General features: G+C 54.9%; 1 protein-coding gene and 1 pseudogene across 5 annotated transcripts; one reads left to right on the forward strand and one right to left on the reverse strand.

Moving 5' to 3' along the window:
* Positions 1-1,429: 1,429 nt before the first annotated feature.
* LOC149911864 (zinc finger CCCH domain-containing protein 11A-like) lies at positions 1,430-5,697 on the reverse strand. 4 transcript variants are annotated; one of them, XM_090133178.1, is made up of 8 exons: positions 5,371-5,697; positions 4,354-4,516; positions 3,942-4,065; positions 3,455-3,517; positions 3,122-3,208; positions 2,527-2,841; positions 2,123-2,196; positions 1,438-1,665 (listed from the first exon to the last, which is right to left on the reverse strand). In XM_090133178.1, exons 2-8 carry the CDS (start codon positions 4,405-4,407, stop codon positions 1,609-1,611), a joined length of 774 nt encoding a protein of 257 aa, XP_089989304.1. In that variant the 5' UTR covers positions 4,408-4,516; positions 5,371-5,697; the 3' UTR covers positions 1,438-1,608. The 4 variants fall into 4 exon arrangements, 3 of the variants coding, with proteins under 3 accessions (XP_089989305.1, XP_089989304.1, XP_089989303.1); XM_090133177.1 differs by lacking the exon at positions 5,371-5,697 and adding an exon at positions 5,122-5,301 and having other exon boundaries at positions 4,354-4,544; XR_016462766.1 differs by lacking the exon at positions 5,371-5,697 and adding an exon at positions 2,377-2,426 and having other exon boundaries at positions 1,626-1,665; positions 4,354-5,109.
* A 5,320-nt stretch (positions 5,698-11,017) lies between these two features.
* LOC116237348 (uncharacterized) lies at positions 11,018-18,275 on the forward strand (annotated as a pseudogene). The gene is made up of 3 exons (XR_016462767.1): positions 11,018-12,458; positions 17,801-17,890; positions 18,144-18,275. The product of XR_016462767.1 is annotated as an uncharacterized LOC116237348 (transcript).
* Positions 18,276-18,400: the final 125 nt, after the last annotated feature.

The following is an 18,400-nucleotide window of genomic DNA, read 5'->3' on the forward strand; positions in this document are numbered from 1 at the left end:
CCCCCAGGTATCTGTCTTGGGACCGGTGCTCTTTAACATCTTTATCAATGACATCGATGACGGAATCGAGTGCACCCTCAGCAAGTTTGCTGACGACACCAAGCTGAGTGGTGTGGTTGACACGGTTGAAGGACGGGATGCCATTCAGAGGGACCTCGAGAGGCTAGAAAGGTGGGCCCGGGTGAACCTGATGAGGTTCAACTCAGCAAAGTGCAGAGTTTTGCACTTGGGCCGGAGGAATCCCAAGCATCCCTACAGATTGGAAGGAGAGGTCCTTGAGAGCAGCCCCGTGGAGAAGGACCTGGGGGTCTTGATAGATGACAAACTTAACATGAGCCAGCAGTGTGCCCTTGCGGCTCGGAAGGCAAATGGGATCCTGGGCTCTATCAGAAGAGGGGTGGCCAGCAGGGACAGAGAGGTGATTGCTCCCCTCTACTCTGCTCTTGTGAGGCCCCATCTGGAATACTGCGTCCAGGTCTGGAGCCCCCAGTACAAGAAAGACAGGGAGCTGTTGGAGAGGGTCCAGAGGAGGGCCACGAAGATGATCAGGGGACTGGAGCACCTCCCCTACGAGGACAGGCTGAAAGAGCTGGGCTTGTTCAGCCTGGAGAAAAGAAGGCTGCGGGGTGACCTCATTGCAGCCTTTCAGTACCTAAAGGGAGCCTACAAAGAGGAGGGGAATCAACTCTTTGAAAGGGTGAGTGACAGCAGGACAAGGGGAAATGGTTTTAAGCTGAGGGAAGGGAGATTTAGGTTGGACGTCAGGGGGAAATTCTTTACGGAGAGAGTGGTGAGGTACTGGAACAGGCTGCCCAGAGAGGTTGTGGATGCCCCGTCCCTGGAGGTGTTCAAAGCCAGATTGGATGGGGCCCTGGGCAGTCTGGTCTAGCATTAGGTGGAATGGTTGGTGGCCCTGCGTGTGGCAGGGGGGTTGGAGATTCATGATCCTTGAGGTCCCTTCCAACCCTGGCAATTCTGTGATTCTGTGAAATCGCTAAATGGTGCTGCAAAAGAAGGCTGCAACAAGGGGCACAGCAATGGAGGGGTTGTGCACGAAGGAAGCAAAGCCTCATGCAAACTGGAGGGCTGCGGGGGGTGGCACGCTACTGGGGCCAAAGCAATGGGGGGGCGGGGTGGGGAAGGGGAAGCAGGAATGGGATCTGGTGGGGGGAGGAGGAGGAAAGCCATGTGGCTGAAGTGTGCAAGATGGGATGGTGCGTTTGCATGGCAGGTGGAAGGGTGGTGGGCTGCACTCGTGTGTGTGTGGCACAGGGGGTGGAGCAGAATGCAGTGGCCAAGTCCTCCCTAGGCAACGTCAGGTGTCAGCAACAGCAGGAGAACCTCCAAGTTCCACTGCCTCCAAGAAGAACAATGCCAGGATGGCAGCTTGGAGGTCCGAAGCTGCATAGTTTCTACTCTGGACCAGCAGTAGTGCAGCAGCTCATGGAATGCCACTGGACAAATCAGGCCGTGCGCTCTTTGTCAATCTCTAATTGTGACTATTTTTTATTGACTACAACCAAACATGGAGTGCCAAGTTGGGTGGCACTCAGAACGCTGCCCTGTAACTCTGCGTGCTGCAGCCGCTGCCTTCTGATGCTCTTCCTCTCAGTCCTTCAGCTGCAGCTTCTGCATCATCTCCACAAGGGTGTTCATTGCGGATGACTGGAAAGAAATAAGGCAAGTATAGAGATAGGACAGAAACAATCTAGGGCGATCTCATTAAGAAAGTCTGATCAGTAAACCTTCCAGAACGGCCCCATGCAGCACAGCACGTTCCTGCCATTCAGGTCACTGACATTCCTTCCCATAACACGCTGCCTATGGTAAGATTCATGCTCTGCTGGGGGAACGAGGTCCCAAAGGTCGCAGTGCCCGACATGGCAAGGCTCTTTATCACAGAAAAACCCTCCAGCCGTTACCAACAGTGTCCTTCTCAAGCCAGAGGAAGGCATCCAAGCTCCCCTAGGCAGCTGTCACTGACAGTGTGATTTCCTTAAACATACAGCTGGGTGTTTTTCTATTACATTGCTTGCCTTGGGATTCTGCAGTATCTTTCATGTCTGACAGGCAGAGGCACTGAGAACAACAAGAGCCGTGTCTGTGCTCACCAAGGACTCACCTCTGCACGTGCAGCGGCAGCTCTCAGAGAAGCCTTCTTCAATTCCACTCTTCTCTCTTTTCGTTGTCTTCTTGCTATAAAGCAAGAATAAAACTGAATTCGTTCTGTCAGCAGCAAAACTGCAGAAACATGGGTACCATAAAAACAGATGGCAGAAAAAAGACAAAGGAAATTGGAAGCCTCTCAGTGAATGACATTTCCAGTGGAAAGGTGCAGAAGACTACCATGGAGTTAATGGAGTCGGGGTTACATACTGTGGCACCTCACTGCCTTTGGACTTTGTAGGCTTCAACTCTTTTCCCCTCTGCAGAGAAGGAAAAAGCAAAGCAAACCCTATGCAACTTCAGTGTGCTTGATAAGGGCAGCACCTACCCTACAGGGTGGGTACCACAGCACCTTCTTACCTCTTAGCTTGGAGCTCCGTGCTGCAGCAGGCCCAGGCTGTGCTGCTGGAGCCGGCACGCTGTCTCCGCTCTGACCCCTCGCTCTTTTGGTAGCAGGCAACTGCGCTGCTGTTTGCTGCTCTTCTTCCAAGCCCTTGCGTTTACATCCAGCCAGGGACTTGGAGACAGAGCGGGGGCACGCTGCAGGGGAAGGTCTTCTCCCTGAGCTGGGACCTGCTGTTGTAGGAAGCCCTCCAGCCTGGAGATGAGCTCTCTCAGAAAGGACTTCCTGCACCGCTTTCGTGTAGATCTTTCCATTGGGCTCAGCACCTATCTCTGGCAAGAAAGAAGAAGCAAGAAGATATAACAAGAGTCCAATACTACTTTCGGTCTGCAAAATGGGTCACATCTCATCTGCAGTGTTCACAGTCACGGATCTTAGGATCGTGGATGAACTGTGGGTTTGTATTTCAAATCAGCACAGGAAAGGTAACTATAAGTCCCGGGGATTAAGACCCCAAGCAACACGCAGTGAGAACAGTCCCAGGAAGAACAGACAGAAAGCCTAGTTAGAAAGACAGTGCACCAAACCCAGATGCCTGTTGTGCGTCTGTACCTCTCTTGGGTGCCATGTCATGGTCTGTAGCTTCCCCCTGCCTTTCTGCAAGGCTGCGCTTCAGAGGAAGGCCACTGGCATCAGCTTCTGACAGAAAGGAAACAAGAAAGACATGAAGAACATCTCTTTGGAGGAAGACTTTAGCACAGTCAGACACAAATTTCTGGTCTTCAAGCATAGTTTCTTCCATTTGCCTTTCTGCTGATTCAACACTGTGCCATTTCTGCAGTCAACACAGATCTGCAGTGTCCTTTCCTCTCCATCACACACAGCCCTGCATGCAGCCCTATTTAGAGGCAGGTACCCACACCACAGCTCACAAGAGCTGCTTACCTGCGGAGGCTTTCCGCTTCCCCCCTTGCCCAGCACCATTCCACAGACGCGCAGGCTCCGTCCCTACAACAAAATACAATTTGCTGATTTAACAGAAACCAGTAGCCTGTAGAAGTATTGTCCTGTCAGACCAAATCCATCCCCAAAACAACAAAAAACCAAAAGTCTCATTCTTGCTCAGATGACAGCAGAAGAACCCCAGCCTCCCTGACAGCTCTACATTTGACAGAGCAGAGGTGCATCACCAAACAAAACACTATCAGGTGCAAAAGTTGAGACACATTTTGTGGCTCTAAAAGGAATTCACTCGACTCTAAGCATTTATATGCAGACTTCTGCCTCACTGCTGCCACCAACTGCCGCTGTCGGTCTCTCCAACACTTCCACAGTGGCTTATTTGACATCCCCTGCAGCACTGCACCCACTCAGAAGTAATACTCAAAATTCATTCCTCCATCCTTCATAACAGAGGCCTCAAGAAACTCACTTTTGCGTGGCAGTAAGGACGCTCTGTTCCCATCGCGTCCCTCTGCGCGCTGCAAGATGCGGTTGGATCTCCGGCAGCCTGCTGGCTGCTGCTCCCAAACACGGGGAAGCGCGCTGCGCTGCTTCTGGGGAGAGAAAGGAAGAAACGTCAGTGGGAACGGGCAGCCAAGGTTTGCAGAGAGGTTCCAGATTGTGCCAGAGATAGATTATCAGAGTACTGAGAGATTAATTATCACTAAGGGAAAATACAGCCTAAGCCATGTCCACGTCATTAGCCCAGACTGTCAGCAGGGAGCGCAAAATCCAAGTGGTTTTTGAGGTGACAAAGGACCAGTAGGGCTCCTCCTGCTCCACCCCTTCCCTTAAACATGGGAAAAAGAAAGAAACATCAAGCAAAGGAAACCCAGCCGTACCTTTCCTCTCACAGAGCAGGAATTAGAACCACGGTCATCTCCTTGCTGAGCCATGATGGCTGAAGTGTCAGAGGAAGACTTGCAAGGTCTGAGGGTTCTCTCCACAGGAACCTCCTTCGCTCTTAGAAGGAGCTGGCTTCACTCGTTCTTCAACTGCCTTGATCTCCGAGTTCTCCTTTTGGACAGGAACCCTTACAGAAAGTATCAGCAAGTGAAAAATCATGAGGAAGAAGCATTTTCCCAGCTTTCTTCTGCTACGCAATGTAGTCTCTTGAGGAGGGCAATGCATGGACCTCAGCTGTCTGCAAGAATTGCCCATCACTAGCTGCAGCTTGTGTCTGACTGCCATGGCTTCTGTCAGCAAGTGCCCCCAGGTCCCCTTTTCCCCCACAGGTGTGCTGACCGTCCATGTGCCCAGCTGAGCACCCGGCTCTCTGCCGTGACTTCAGCGCGGTTTGCTGAAACACCTGCTGGGTATGGCACACCAAGCAATCCATGGAGCAGTGAGACACAAGTTGCACTCTATGAAGTCTGCACTCTGCTTCCTTTTTTAGGTCTGACATGAAGGTGGGGGCCTGGCAGCAATTTTCCAGGGGAGGAATGACATTTCGTCATCCTCACCGAAACATGGGATGGAATCTCAAGAAGAACATGTTTCCTCTGGAAACAGCCATTCAGAAGGGCAGCGCTGGAGCTGAGAACTCCTCCCCAGCCCAGCTTTTCTGCTGAGACACCACTGGCAACCACCCAGCACCAAACCCAGCTCACCTGGTCAGCCTGCTCAGTCTGTGCTGCGCCCAGCTCACACACACCGCAGTGGTGCTTCCAATGGGCTCTCACAGGGTGATCTCTCTCAAGAAAAGCACAGAGCTCAGTCTCCGTGTGCAGCACGCTCACGAGAGCACCAGCTCTGCTCACCAGCTGTGGCACAAACGCTCCCACCCCAGCACCAATTGTGACCTCAGAGAGTGCCTGCATCACTTCTGTGCTTTCATCATAAGCAAAGGGAGTGGTCACCTCCTAGATCCAAATTTTAGGAAATCAACACCAGGGTCACCCAGTGGGGTGAATGGGGTTAACTGAATGGGGGTTAATTGAAGTAAAGCAACAGAGAAGTGAACATGACTCTTATGCAGCCCAATAAAAACTCAATATGGCCTCGTTGTGGTCAGTAGAGTCCCAGAGGAACTAGTAGGAACTGGGAGGAGTGCACACCAGTATAGACCAGAAAAGTCCAGTATGGCTAAGTAAAAACCAGTAAGGACCAGTATGGCCTCAGAGTGGTCAATGGAGTCCTATAGGAATCAGTAGAAACCAATAGGAAGGCACATCTGTGTGCCCTGGGGCCGGAACTGGCCTGTGCCCCTGGCTTTGGGCCCCAGGGCTGGTGCCGGCCTCTCGGGCTGCAGATGTGGCTTTAGGCCCTTGGCCTGGTTCCGGCCTCTCGGGCTGTGGCTGCACCTTCAGGCCCCGGGGCCGGCGTAGGCCTTTGTGGCTGTGGTTTAGACCCGAAGCTGGTGCTGGCCTCTTGTGCCTGGCTTTAGGCCCTGGAGCCGGTGTCAGCCTTTCAGGCTGTGGATTGAAGTCCTGGGGACAGTGCCGGCTTCTCCAGCTTCGGCTTTAGGCCACAGCAGTGGTGCCAGCCTCTCTGGCTGTGGTTGTGGCTTTAGGACCTGGGGCCAGTGCAGGCCTCTCCAGCTGTGGCTTTGTCTTTAGGCCCTTGGCCTGGTTCCGGCTTCTCTGGCTGTGCTTCAGGCGCAGGGGCTGGTGCCGACCTTTCAGGATTTGGCTTTAGGCTCCACAGCTGGTGCCAGCCTGTTCGGCTGTAGATGTGGCTTTAAGCCCCATCTGGTCTGGTGCTGGCCTCTGTGGCTATAACTGTGGCATTATGGCCCAGGGCTGGTGCTGGGCTCTCTGGCTGGAGCTTCAGACTTCAGGGCCAGCGCAGACCTCTCTGGCTGTGGCTTTATACCCCAGGACTTGTGCCAGCCTCTCTGGCTGGGGCTGTGGCTTTATGCCCCAGAGTTGGTGCTGGCCACTCTGGCTGTGGCTTCAGGTCCTGTGGCCACTGCCAGTCTCTCTGGCTCTGTTTTTAGGCCTCAGGGCCAGTCCTGGCTTCTCTAGCAGCATCTTTAGGCCCCAGGACGTGTGTCAGCCTCTCTAACTGGACTGTGGCTTTAAGCATTTGGACTGGAAAGCACTCCATGGCCAGGCGCTGCTCAAATACTGGGCCTCCATTTCCTCCTGGGCATCCACACGTGCTCTGAGTCTCCTGCAGCTTTCTGCAGGGTTTGTAGCTTCCTGCTGAGGAGCTCCTCGTGTTCTTCTGCAACTGCCCCCCAACATCACTACTGCCTCCCCTGGTACCGTACTGGGAGATGCTTCAGAGTCCATTAGCCTGCACTTCCTTCCTCCCATCAGCAGCTGCTCCTACACAAACCTTCATTCACACTGGGATGCCGTCCACTTCTAGCACCAGCTGACCTGCAAGACAGAGGATTAGCACAAACGCAGAAGCCCAAGGCTGTGCCACCACCATGTGCTGCAGCCTTGGGAAGTCAGCTACAACTGCAAACTTTGTTAAAATTAAAACAGGCACCGTAAATTAAGTATGACTTCTGAACTGAAGTAATTGCCACAATCAGAAATAAATACTGAAATCGCTTACTTAACTGTAGGTGGTTACTTTTGAATTCTTTTGTTTTTGGGAAAATATGAACTTGGAATTGAAGGATACAAGAAAAATGAGGAGCACTTGGCAACTCAGGCAAACTGAGCAGTGCAGGGAAGATTGTTGCATTTCTTCTTCTCCTGGCCCAGAAATGAATTTTCCTAGCTTAAAATGAAAAGAGAAGAAGAGCCTGACATAGAGTAGACACAATACAGTCTCACATCACAGGTAGAAACTGGAGAGCTCTTGTGGCACAAAGCTCAGGACTGTAGAAATTAAGGTTGCCTCTAAGCTTTAAAAGAAGATGAAAGACAAGGTTAAATGCAAAACATTAGCAATTCCTGCAGAGCACATCACACAGCTGTAGGCACCACCTGAGAGGTAACAGTCAGGTGAGAAAGGAAAACCTTACTATGTGAACACAGGGACAAGCTACTCTCTTCTTCTGGGCCTTTGTTCCCAGTGAGGATTTCCCTCAAGAGCGCTGCTCAAGCTGCTGCTGTCTCCAGCTGTTGGTCACTTCTACCTGCTGGACGCTGTGCCCACAGGTCATTCTGCTTTGGGCAAAGCCTGCTGGCTTAACTCCAAACCAAGGTCACAGGCCACGTTAATCCAGCTGGTTTATCTGAAAGGGCTCAGAAGCCATGCATGGGATCCTTTCTGCTGGTGGTTCTTTCCAGGCAAGAACCTCCGCTCTCAGATCAACAGCCAAGAGCTGGAAGGCAGAAAAAGCTTTCCAATCCCCATGGATGTGGCTTCTGCAAAGACAACAGCTGCCTACTCTTCAGCAGGGTGATGCCCACCCAGCAAAGCACTCAGCCAGCAGATGCCTTTCCTTACACTGACAGAACTGTCCCACATTTGTGCAGTCCTTGGTATTGCATTTCCAATCCAAGTTCACATATACCTCAACCATTCCTGCTGTGTTAGTTTACTTGGATCCCCAGTTGGGGCTGTAGCTCAAGAGGTCAACGCAACAGAAATAACACAACATGCAACTGGAAAACACATCTCAAAGCCGAGAAGAGCCAACTCTCTGACCTTGGGCACAACTGGGCACCAAGAGCCAGGCCTTGCAAACTTGGCTGATCTGAGCATGCGGGAGGGGGCTGGCAATCAGACCAGGAGTCTCCATTTCAATTGCAGTTCCATGTAGAGAAGAACACCAAACAGTAACAGGTGTGAATGAATTCATTCAAAAGCTGCACAATGAGTTTGTTCTTTATTAAAAAAAGCATGCATTCCAAGTCAAAAAGTAACCGCGGGAGTTGATATCAATGGAAGCTGTTCTTATTCCTACACCTCATCCTCTTACCACAACTTTCCTTGCCTCATCCCTTACCCCAGCTCCTGGAAAATGCCCACAGACTTAAAGTCAACTCTCAAATCCATAGGACTCCTTTCACATTACTCCATTAATAAAAGATTGCAGACTTGTTTCATGCACTCAAACTGATCGAGCAGCGGTATCACCATCACTCGTAACACACGGAAGCATCCAAACCCTGAGGATTTTTTTCCCCTCCACCACCAGGTTCTTCTTAGCACACAAGACTTCTCTTGCTCCTATCAAAACAACAGCCAGCAGTACAAAGCAAGCAGCCACCGAGGACTTTAAAAACAAAGCCTGATCCACATAGCATATCTGAACCTCACAAGAGGCCGACTGTAGGCAGACCTGGAGGGGTGACAAAGGACAGCAAGAGGCTCAGTGACAGCATGGTGACAACGCAGGGCTTGCGGGGCCGGATGACAGTCGAGTCCCACCCTCTGTGTGGTGCTCAGTGTACAGGGAATAGTGTCATCCAAGACATGGTAACACACAAGTGATGGTGACACCAGATGACGATAACAACAGTGACAGCCAGGGATGGGGACACTGCGTCATGGCTGTTCCACATCGAGGTCACCTTGTGTCATGGTGTCACCTGAAGACAGTGACACTCAGTGACACCCAATGGCATCCAGTGAAGGTGACACCCAATGATAGTACCACCAATGATGATACCACCAACCCCATGTCACACCCCATGTGTCCCCCCACTGTCCCCAGCTCCCTCCCTGTAATCCTCCTCGTCACCTCTTCAATGAGGATGTCACCATGCTGCAGTTGTGCCACCAAGGCAGGGGGGACAGCTTCGGACAGTCATGGACAGCCAGGGTGACAGCGTCACCAGGCTCCAGGAGCTGTAGGACGCTGATGGGGCTCTCGAGGTAGACGGGTTGGTATGGCCCCAGGTTCCACGGTTACAGTGACAGTGAGAACTTCGGGGACAGGTGGTTGTCCCGGTGCCGACACTGCTGACGGTTGTCCTGGTGTCACCTGGTGGCCTGTGGGGAGTTGTTTCTGTGGAGCTTTGCACGGAGATTTAGCGAGAACCATCCATTTCTGAAAGGAAGTGGCGAAAAAAATACAACAAAATTGACATAGTATTTATTTTAATGGAAACAGATATTTTTGGGGACGATCCCATGGGGACAAAGCAGCATAAGAACGTGTCACTATGTGAGGTTGTCCTCAAAATCCCCATTCGAGAACTCTGGAACACTCCAGGAAACCCTGGGCACCCTCTGGTCACCCCAACAAACCCTCTGGGACATCTCTAGACCCTTCTGGATGAGTCCAGGATCCACTAGACACCCCAAGACACTTCAGGAACATTTCCAGACCCTTCCAGAAGACTACAGGACCATCTGAACCCACCGGAGGATGCCCCCAAAGCGTGTTCCAAGAAGGGCAACACAGCTGGTGAGGGGTCTGGAGCACAGGCCTGATGGGTGGGGGCTGAAGGAGCTGGGAGTGTTCATTGTGGAGAAGAGGAGGCTCAGGGCAGACCATATTGCTCTCTATAACTACCTGAAGGGAGGCTGTAGTGAGCTGGGCTTCGGCCTCTTCTCTCGTGTAACTGGTGACAGAACTAGAGGGAATGCTTCAAGCTGCACCAGGGGAGATTTAGGCTGGACGTTAGGAAATACTACTTCTCTCAAAGAGTGGTCAGGCAGTGGAATGGGCTGCCCAGGGAGGTGGTAGAGTCACCAACCCTGGAGTTGTTCAAGGAACATTCGGATTTTGTGTTGAGGGATATGGTTTAGTGAGAACTATTGGTGATAGGTGGATGATTGGACTGGATGATCTTGTAGGTCTTCTCTAACCTTGGTTTTTCTGTGATCTTCTGTGATCTTCCCAGTCCCCAGTCCTGCCCTGTGCTGGTGTTCTGCAACAAACAGCAATCCAACACACTGTGTCCCTGTAGAATCACAGAATCGTTCACGTTGGAAAAGACCTTCAAGAGCATCGAGTCCAACCACAACCTGAAGTACCCCAACTCTAACAACCCTCCTCTAAATCATGTCCCGGAGCACCACATCCAAACGGTTTTTAAACACGTTTGGGGATGGTGACTCAACCACCTCCCTGGGCAGCCCATTCCAGTGCTTAAGAACCTTCCTGTAGAGAAGTTTGTCCTGATATCCAACCTAAACTTACCCCATGTCTGTGTGTTCTGTGGAACCCCACAGATGTGACAGTGGAGTTTGGTTCTGCACTGGCTTCTCAAAGAAAACCAGCGCACGGTATCAGGAGCGGAGGAGGAAGCAGATGATTCTGCCACTGATGCTGTCATTGCGCGTCCCCCCCAGGACTCCCACAGCTTCCTCTTCCCAGCCCCGCTCAGCTCCTCGCGGGCTGCAGACGCTGCTGAGGCTCTCGCACTCCACGGCCGTCATCTTCTTCTCGTGCTGCCGGACCGCTCTCTGCAGGGCTGCGCTGAGTTCCTGCCGCTGCAGCCAGAACCGCAGCTCCCGTGCTGACGGATGGAGGAGCTCCGTGCCGGCACCCACAGCACGTGGTCCCCGGGCTGCCGGTGGCAGGGCAGGATTGCTCCCCTCCCTGTCTCCCATCGCCCCTCAGCTACGGCATCCTCCTATAATCTGCCTAAGGACCCTGCAGAGGGCTACAGACAGGCCGATCGATGGCTGATGCCAGCGGCACGAGGTTCAACATCACTCAATGCCGGGTCCCGCACTTTGTTCACAACAAGCCCAGGCACCGCTGCAGGCTTGGGGCAGAGCGGCCGGAAGGCCGCGTGGAGGAAAAGGCTCTGGAGCTGCGGGCCGACGCTCGGCTGAACGCGAGCCAGCAGCGCGCCTTGTGCAGGCGGCCGAGAAGCCCGCTTTACCGGCAGCAGCGAAGGCAGCAGGAGCAGGAGGCGATCGCCCCGCGCTCAGCCCCGCCCCGCACAGCGCCGGCCTCGGGCCGGCACCGCGACCGCCTGGAGCGGAACGTCAAGGTGCCCGCGGAGCCGCTCGTCTCCAGCGAGTTCCCCAGCGCCACCGCCGGGCTGCGCCGCCCGCCCGGACGCCCCGCTCCCCCACCTGCCGGCGGCCGCCAGCCCGCGCTCGCCGCTCTCCAGCAAGGCCCGCACGGAGCGGGGCGGAGCGGCGCGGGCCCGGCCCCGCTGAGGTCCCCCACCTCCCCGCCCTTCTCCTCCCGCAGCCGCAGCCGGGGCCCCGGAAGCGGAGCGGGCGCACGACGGCAGGCATCGCGAGGGCAGCGGGGCCGGGGCCACGGGAACGCGCGCGGTGATGTCGCAATGACGGCGCGCCCGCGGACAGAAAGGACCCCGCGCGGAGCGCCCGCCCCACTCGGCGAACCGACCAATGACAGAGCGGAGGAGGCGGGGCCGAGCGCGGGCTCTCCGCCAATGGCGGCTGCGGACGCGGGGCCGCCGCCATGGAGATGCTGATGGCGACGGCGGGATGGCGGAGCCACGGGGCTCCGCGCGGGGAAAGCGGCGGTCCACCGCCCCGCGTCCCTGCCGCCGCCCTCCCCGTGCCTCAGGGACGCCGGGCGGTCAGGGGAAGGCGGCGCGGGGGCACCGTCCCGTCCGTCCCCCGTCAGAATCCGGCTGCCCTCGGAGGAGGAACCGAGCCGTCCTCCGTCGTTGCGGCGAGGCGCTGCCGGGCTGCGAGAAGCGGCGGCTGACCGCGAGAGGCGGGACCCGCCCGGTGTCCGGGAGCGGCTCCTGGCTGAGCCGGGCAGCCCCGGAAGAGAGGGAGCGATCGCGCGGATCGAGGCGCGTTCGAGCCCGGCACGGAGTCCGACCAGCGCCTTCGCTTCTCGCTCGGCTCCAGTCATCGGCAGCGCTGTGCTGAGCTGCTGCCCCGCAGCTGCAGTCTCCAAGCGCCGTTTTCCATCTGATGCCGTGGCGACTGTGCGCCCTCCCTCATTGCAGCGCGTGAAGCCATCCTCGTGACGACAGCGCATGCGTGATGGCGTCCCCATGGCGACAGCGCCTCAGCGCGCCTGCGCCGCTCCGTCGCTGTGGCGCCGCGCCGTCCCCGCTGAGTGACGTCACCAGCCCCGCGACCCGAGGAGGAGGCGGAAGTGGGGCGGCGCACCCCGGGGCTCCGAGCGCCGCCTCAGCTTCTACAGGTGGGTGTTCGGGGGGGGCACCGGGGCGGGGCCGGGGTTAAGGGGGCTGGGGGCCACGTGCCGCTCTGCGTTGGCCCCGCGGGGTCTCTGTGGCGCTCGGGGCTTCCGCTCGGCGGGGGCAGCTGCCCTGTGTCTCCCCGCCTCCCCCGCCCCGTGTATTTCACTGCCCTCCTCCCCTCCTCCTGCCACTGGTCGCCCACAACCTCCCCCGTCGCTCTGTGTGACCCCCGGGGTTGCGCCTCCCCTCCCCTTTTTCCCCCTTTCAGTTCCTCCATTCTGATCACTGTAGTCCTCTTCCACCCCTCCTGTCTGTGCCTCCCCCGTTCTGACCCCCGGGGTCCACCTGTCTGCCCCCTCCCCCTCCCGATCCCTCATTGCCACGTGAGCTCAGGTGCATCACCAACTGCCCCAGTACTTTACCATCACCCAGACCCACAGTCACTGCGGAGCCCCGTTTGCAATGAGGATCTGGAGAACCTCTCCCAGCCATGGGGAAGTTGCACAGCAATGCATCCATCCCACGGTGAGGCGTCCAGAGCCGCTGCAAGCAGCTCCAGCCTTTCTCGCACGGAATAAACCAACGTACGGAGCGGTGCGGGGGGACAGCCGCTGCCCTCTTTCTCCTCGTGGCTTTCTCCCCGCAGCCTGGCCAGGGCTCAAGGGGAACAAAAGGAGTCGTGCTGTCAATCCTGCTCTAGCACGGGCCTCTTTAGCAAGACTGTCTGCCCAGCCCCTCTGCGTCGGGCTTCATCGGGTAACGAACACAGCAGCAAAGCCGCCCTCGGCTCCTCGGGGAGGGCCCGCCGTCCTCGTGGAAACGCAGCGTGACAGCACGCGGGTTCCAGCAGCACCGGCGCTGTGACTTCCTCTGCCCGCCCTGGAGCCACAGCCCGCAAGCTTTCCCGGCCTCACACACTGAGCAGCCGAACCTGCCGTGCTGCACGCGGTCCCTCCGGGCAGAGGCCCGCCAGCTCTGAGCCTCGCCCGGCCGCCGCTTCAGCCGTGGGGAACGGCGGCACGCAGGCTGAGCCGGCCGCCATCGGCGCGGGGCGACGGCGAAGGCCCGGCCTCTCATTGGTCAGCGCCGGCGCCGCCCCGCCACCGGCCTCCCTCTCATTGGTCAGCGCCGGCGCTGCCGGCTCTCTTCTCGCTCCCCTTCCCTTCAGCTCCCTTGTGGCGTCTCTCCCCTGCCCCGTTCCCGTCCCCTGCCGTTACCTTGCAGCATCTCCCTCTGGTCTCCTTCCCTTCCCCTCCCTTGCAGCGTTTCCCCCCAGTCCCCTTCCCTTCCCGCATCTCCCTCTGGTCTCCTTCACTTCCCTTGCATCATCACCCCGGTTTCCTTCCCTTCTCTTCCCTTACGGCATCTCATACCGGTCCCCTTCCCTTTCGTTCCAGCCTTTCCCCCTGGTCCCCTTCCCTTGTAATGTCTCACCCTGGTTTCCTTCTCTTCCCTTCCCATGTGGCAAATTCTCCCAGTCCCAATCCCATTCCCTTCTCTTCCCTTACACAATTTCCCCTGTCGCCCTCCCTTCCTATACGGCATTTCCCCACAGTTGCCTTCCCATGCCTTCCCTTCCCTTATGTCATCTCTCCCATTTCCATCCTTTCCCTTCCCATGGGGTGTCTCCTCCTGGTCTCCTTTCTCTTCCATTACCTTGTGGCATCTCCCACCAGTTTCTTTCTCTTCCCTTCCCTTCCCGTTGCCCCTTGTGCAAGTCATGGAATCGTGCACCATTAAGTTTCATTATTACCATCAGAACACGCTGGATGTGAGAGTCACCTTTTTTGCCCCGTTAGTAGGCCATGACAGAATTGGATCTCCTCTGAAAGGACTCTGGGTTCCCACTGCTGCTGTGTGTGTGTCCCTGCATGATCCCTGCTGGATCACAGAACCCACAGGGTAGGAGGAGAGAAGCTTCAGACGAGACAAGGGGCATCGAGGTCAGCTCCTGGACATCAAATCACGTGCCTCAGAGCGTATTCCTCCAGCATCTCTGGATGCTGCCTTCTGACTGAGAGAACCACCAGGGAGTGTGTCATCAGTGACAAAAAATACAAAATGAATGTCTTCTGGTATTGCTGGAATACAAAAAAAGCCAGAAGGGGCAAGACAAGAAGCGAGACGAGGTAAGGGGAGGCCAGAAGAGGATGGCAAAAGAGGTGAGGTGAGATGAGGGGATGCCAGAAGGAGAATCCAAAAGAGGTAAGACAAAAGGCTAGAGGAGACAAAGGGGGATGAGAAGGGGATGGGAGAAGGGGGTGCCAGAATGGGACAACAGAAGGGGGTCAATAAGAAGTGAGATGAGATGACACCAGATAGGGATTCCAGAAGGGGACACCAGATAGGGCAAGATGAAAGGTGAGATGTGATGAGGGGAGGACAGAAGGGGGCACCAGAAGGGGCGAAACAAAAGGCAAGACAAGACAGGAGGTGAGGCGAGATGAGGGGACTCGAGACGAGGAGTTGGCAGCAAGGCTCAGCTTGAAAAAAGGACCATGAGCCCAGGTCCTTTTTTCAGCCGTAGTTATTTAACTCTTGAATAACTTCCCAAATGCCCCTGGGCTTGGCAGAGTCCCCTGGCACAGGCTGAGCCTGGTTTGCAGCCAGCTCGTACTTCGGCCCCAGGGCATGGGAAGGAGCCATGGATCAGGGGACAGGCACTGAGTGCTGGGAACCCAATGGCACCGAGCCCCAAGCCACCAAATCAAGCATCTGGTACTTGCCTTCTGTCTTCCAGGACCACCTGGAGATGGTCCCTATATCAAGGATTTGTCCAAGTAGGTATGCCAGAGTCCTCTTAAGTCCTGTGAGGCACCAAGGTGAGAGACCGATCCCTTGGGGCCCTAGGAACATGACATCTGGGGACACTGAGAAGTGAGAGGCCAATGGGGACATGGACAGTGGGGACATCATGGTGATACGGGGACATCGTGGTGACATGAGGACAGGGGGACACATAGAAGCAGGTGGGTGACAGGGACATCAGAATACAGGACAACAAAGACACGCGTCCCTGGCAGTGTCCACTCAGCGCCCTTGTTGCCAAGCAGGAGATCGGGAGTGAATAAAAATCTGGCAGTGGCAGCTGGGTTTCCTTGTCATTTACTGCTGCAAAACCCAAAGACCATGACTTTTAGATCTTTGAAATCTCAGAATCGTGGGGTCTTAGACTCATAGAATGAACAAATCATGGAACCACAGAATCACAGAATCACAGTATCGTAGAACTATAAAGTCAAGGAGTCACTTGGGTGTGACAAGACCCCTACAGTCTCATCAGGAGACACGTCATGTATTTTCTGCTCATAACCAACATCAGGAGTCACCACGTTACATCCAGAAATCTGCATCGTGAATCTGAAACGGCAGTAGTGCTGCCTCTGTCCATGAGGACAATTTGTCCTTAGGACACGCAGTCAGGCAATCAAAAATTTGTGTTGGGGTTTGGAGTCACTGGGCTGTGTGCCTGAGTTTCAGCAGAACAAAAGGTGTCCTACTGGTTTTGTTCCCGTGATGGTCCAGCCTCCTGTCATGGCTTCAAAGAAAGTGACTCTTGTTTTATCCAGATGAAAAGAAATAATAAAATACTGATAAATGGCTCAGAACTGTAAATGGCTCAACGGTTCCTCAAGGAAAAGCGGTGTGCTAATTTTAAGTGTTATGTCTGGCAGAATGGATAGCTGGTCACGGCCTTGTGGGACGTTTCCCATAGATAAGAGAGCTGCTGTGCTCTGAAAAGATCACTTGAATGTCTGCTTTGGAAATTGCCCAGAGAGCAGTCAGCTGGAAGAGTTTCCTTTGGGCTGCTTCTGCTCTGCAGCGTTTGTCAGGGAGCTTATCAGTGCTGTGTTATTTGCTGTATTTAAATACAGACTGACATCACACTTAGGTGAGGTGAAGACTGTTTTTAAGATAAAGGCAAAGCAGGTGGGTGATACTTGGTAGTAACTTCACATTAAAGGTTCCACTCAGGAAAACCCTCTTTGCTGGTTTGATGATATCTAAAAAGGAATCCTAAGTTCTTTGTGACTGTACAATGCTGAAACGTAAAGTGTGATGGGGTCCGAGGTTCTCAGGCTGCTCAGCCAGCAGCTGAGCATGGAATCATGGCTTCTTTTAACTTGGAAAAGACCTCTCAGGTCATCCAACCATTAACTCAGTGCTGCCAATTCCACCGCTAAACCCACAGCCTGTGACATGTCACCATATCTGCATCATGTCACCCTGCTGGGCCCCGGGCTTGTGGTGCTGGGGAGTAGGTGCGGGGACAATGGCATGGCACATCCTTGGTTGGGCTTGATGTTCTTAGAGGTCTTCTCCAACTTAGTTCTTCCGGGATTCTAGGACAATAGGACTCTGGGATTCGGGCATGATATTAGGATTCCCCCCTTTGGGGCTCGGTGCCATTGGGTTCCCAGCACTTAGTGCCCTTCCCCTGATCCCTGGCTCCTTCCCATGCCCTGGAGCCAAGGTAGGGGCTGGCTGCATGCCAGGCTCAGCCTGTGCCAGGGGACTCTGCCAAGCCCAGGGGCATTTGGGAACATGAGGGGGGTCCCAAGAGAATAAATGCAGCCCTGGCTTCTTGCAGCCTCACCCAGCTCCCAGCGTACAGTGGAAGATGAAAGCAGTTGCTGTCATCGTGCTCCTGCTCCTCGCCTCCATGTGCCTCCAGGCACAGGCTAGGGTGTGCAGACGGGTTCTTGGTAACGGGCTGGCTCGCAACCACTTTCTCCTTGGGTTCCCTTGCTTCCTGCTCTTTGGGTCCCCTCTGTCCCCTTGGTTTCCTCGCTTTGGGTTCCTTTGGTTCCTTCTCTTTGGGTCCCTGGGTTCACTTGGTTTCCTCTTTGTGAGTCCTATTGATTCCCTTTCTTTGGGTCTTCTTGGTTTCTTCTCTTTGGGTTTCCTCTTTAGGTCCCCTCTGTCCCCTCTCCTTGGATCCTCTCGGCCCCCCTTCTTGGGTCCCCTTGTTTCCTTCTTTGGATCTCCACCTTCTGGTCTCCACCCCCAGCCGATCCCCACATTCCAGGGACTCCAGATGACATGTGGAAGCAATTGGGTCTGTGGGAACCAGTAGGGATTTTCCCTTTAAGACCAAGGGGAGGCCATATGGGATTGTTGCGAAGGCATCACCCGCTGCCATATGCTTTCTTATTAACTCCAACCCAAACTGTCTCTCATCCTCCTTCCTCAGCTCCTGGTGGGAGCAAGCGGAGCTTTTGATTTAGGAGTGAGTACTACGGTGCCCTCAGGAGGTGCCTCCCATTTGGGGAGCCCCAGGTCCTCAGTGGTTTTTGAGGAGGTTCTGGTGCCCACTGGGATCTCCTCATTTCTCCCACTGCAGCTTAAGTTGCTACGAGGAAAACGGAACTCCCATTCCCTTCCCCCTCTGCTGGCGCTCCCAGATCCCGTGGTTGTGAATCTTCCTATCAAGGTGAGTGACACTGGGGGACCCCTGTATCCTGCAGGGTCCTGGGCTGTGGGGGGACCCCAAATCCCTCTGGACTGGGAGGTGTGGAGGAGATCAAAAAGGATCCAAGAAGAACAGTGTCATCCCTGTAAGGTGCAGGTGATCGTCGTGGTACCATAAGGACCCCATAAGGTCACCCAAAGAACACGAAGGGTTCTGGTGCCATACAGACCAAATAAAGTGACCATAAGGTCACCGCCTGCACTTTGACTTTCAGGATGAAACACTGGTGCTGTCCCCACCATGTTCCATAAGGACTTGATCATCCCTGCATATCGCCACCAGATCTTTGAAAGAACACAGTCTGTTTTCCCATAAAGAAACACCAATAAACACCGCCAGCAAAGCTCCTGCGTCTGTGTGTCCCTCTATTCTTGCATCCATCAGTCCCTTTGTCCTTTTGTCCATGTGTACCCATTATCCCTGCAGTAACTCCATTATTCCACGATTCTGTGATATCCAGTGGGTTGAACA

The sequence above is a fragment of the Phasianus colchicus genome, unplaced genomic scaffold (assembly GCF_987193195.1).
Source record: "Phasianus colchicus unplaced genomic scaffold, bPhaCol1.hap1.1 HAP1_SCAFFOLD_54, whole genome shotgun sequence".
Classification (NCBI taxonomy): Eukaryota; Metazoa; Chordata; class Aves; order Galliformes; family Phasianidae; genus Phasianus; species Phasianus colchicus.

What these genes read in the sequence shown, in the direction of transcription:
- LOC149911864 (XM_090133178.1), bottom strand. Translation starts at nt 4,407, where the DNA reads ATGGCTCAGCAAGGAGATGACCGTGGTTCTAATTCCTGCTCTGTGAGA. An exon ending in GTCCTTACTGCCACGCAAAA is followed by an intron (nt 3,518 to 3,941) that starts GTGAGTTTCTTG and finishes ATTTTGTTGTAG; the next exon opens with GGACGGAGCCTGCGCGTCTG. An exon ending in ACGGAGCTCCAAGCTAAGAG is followed by an intron (nt 2,197 to 2,526) that starts GTAAGAAGGTGC and finishes CTTGCTTTATAG; the next exon opens with CAAGAAGACAACGAAAAGAG.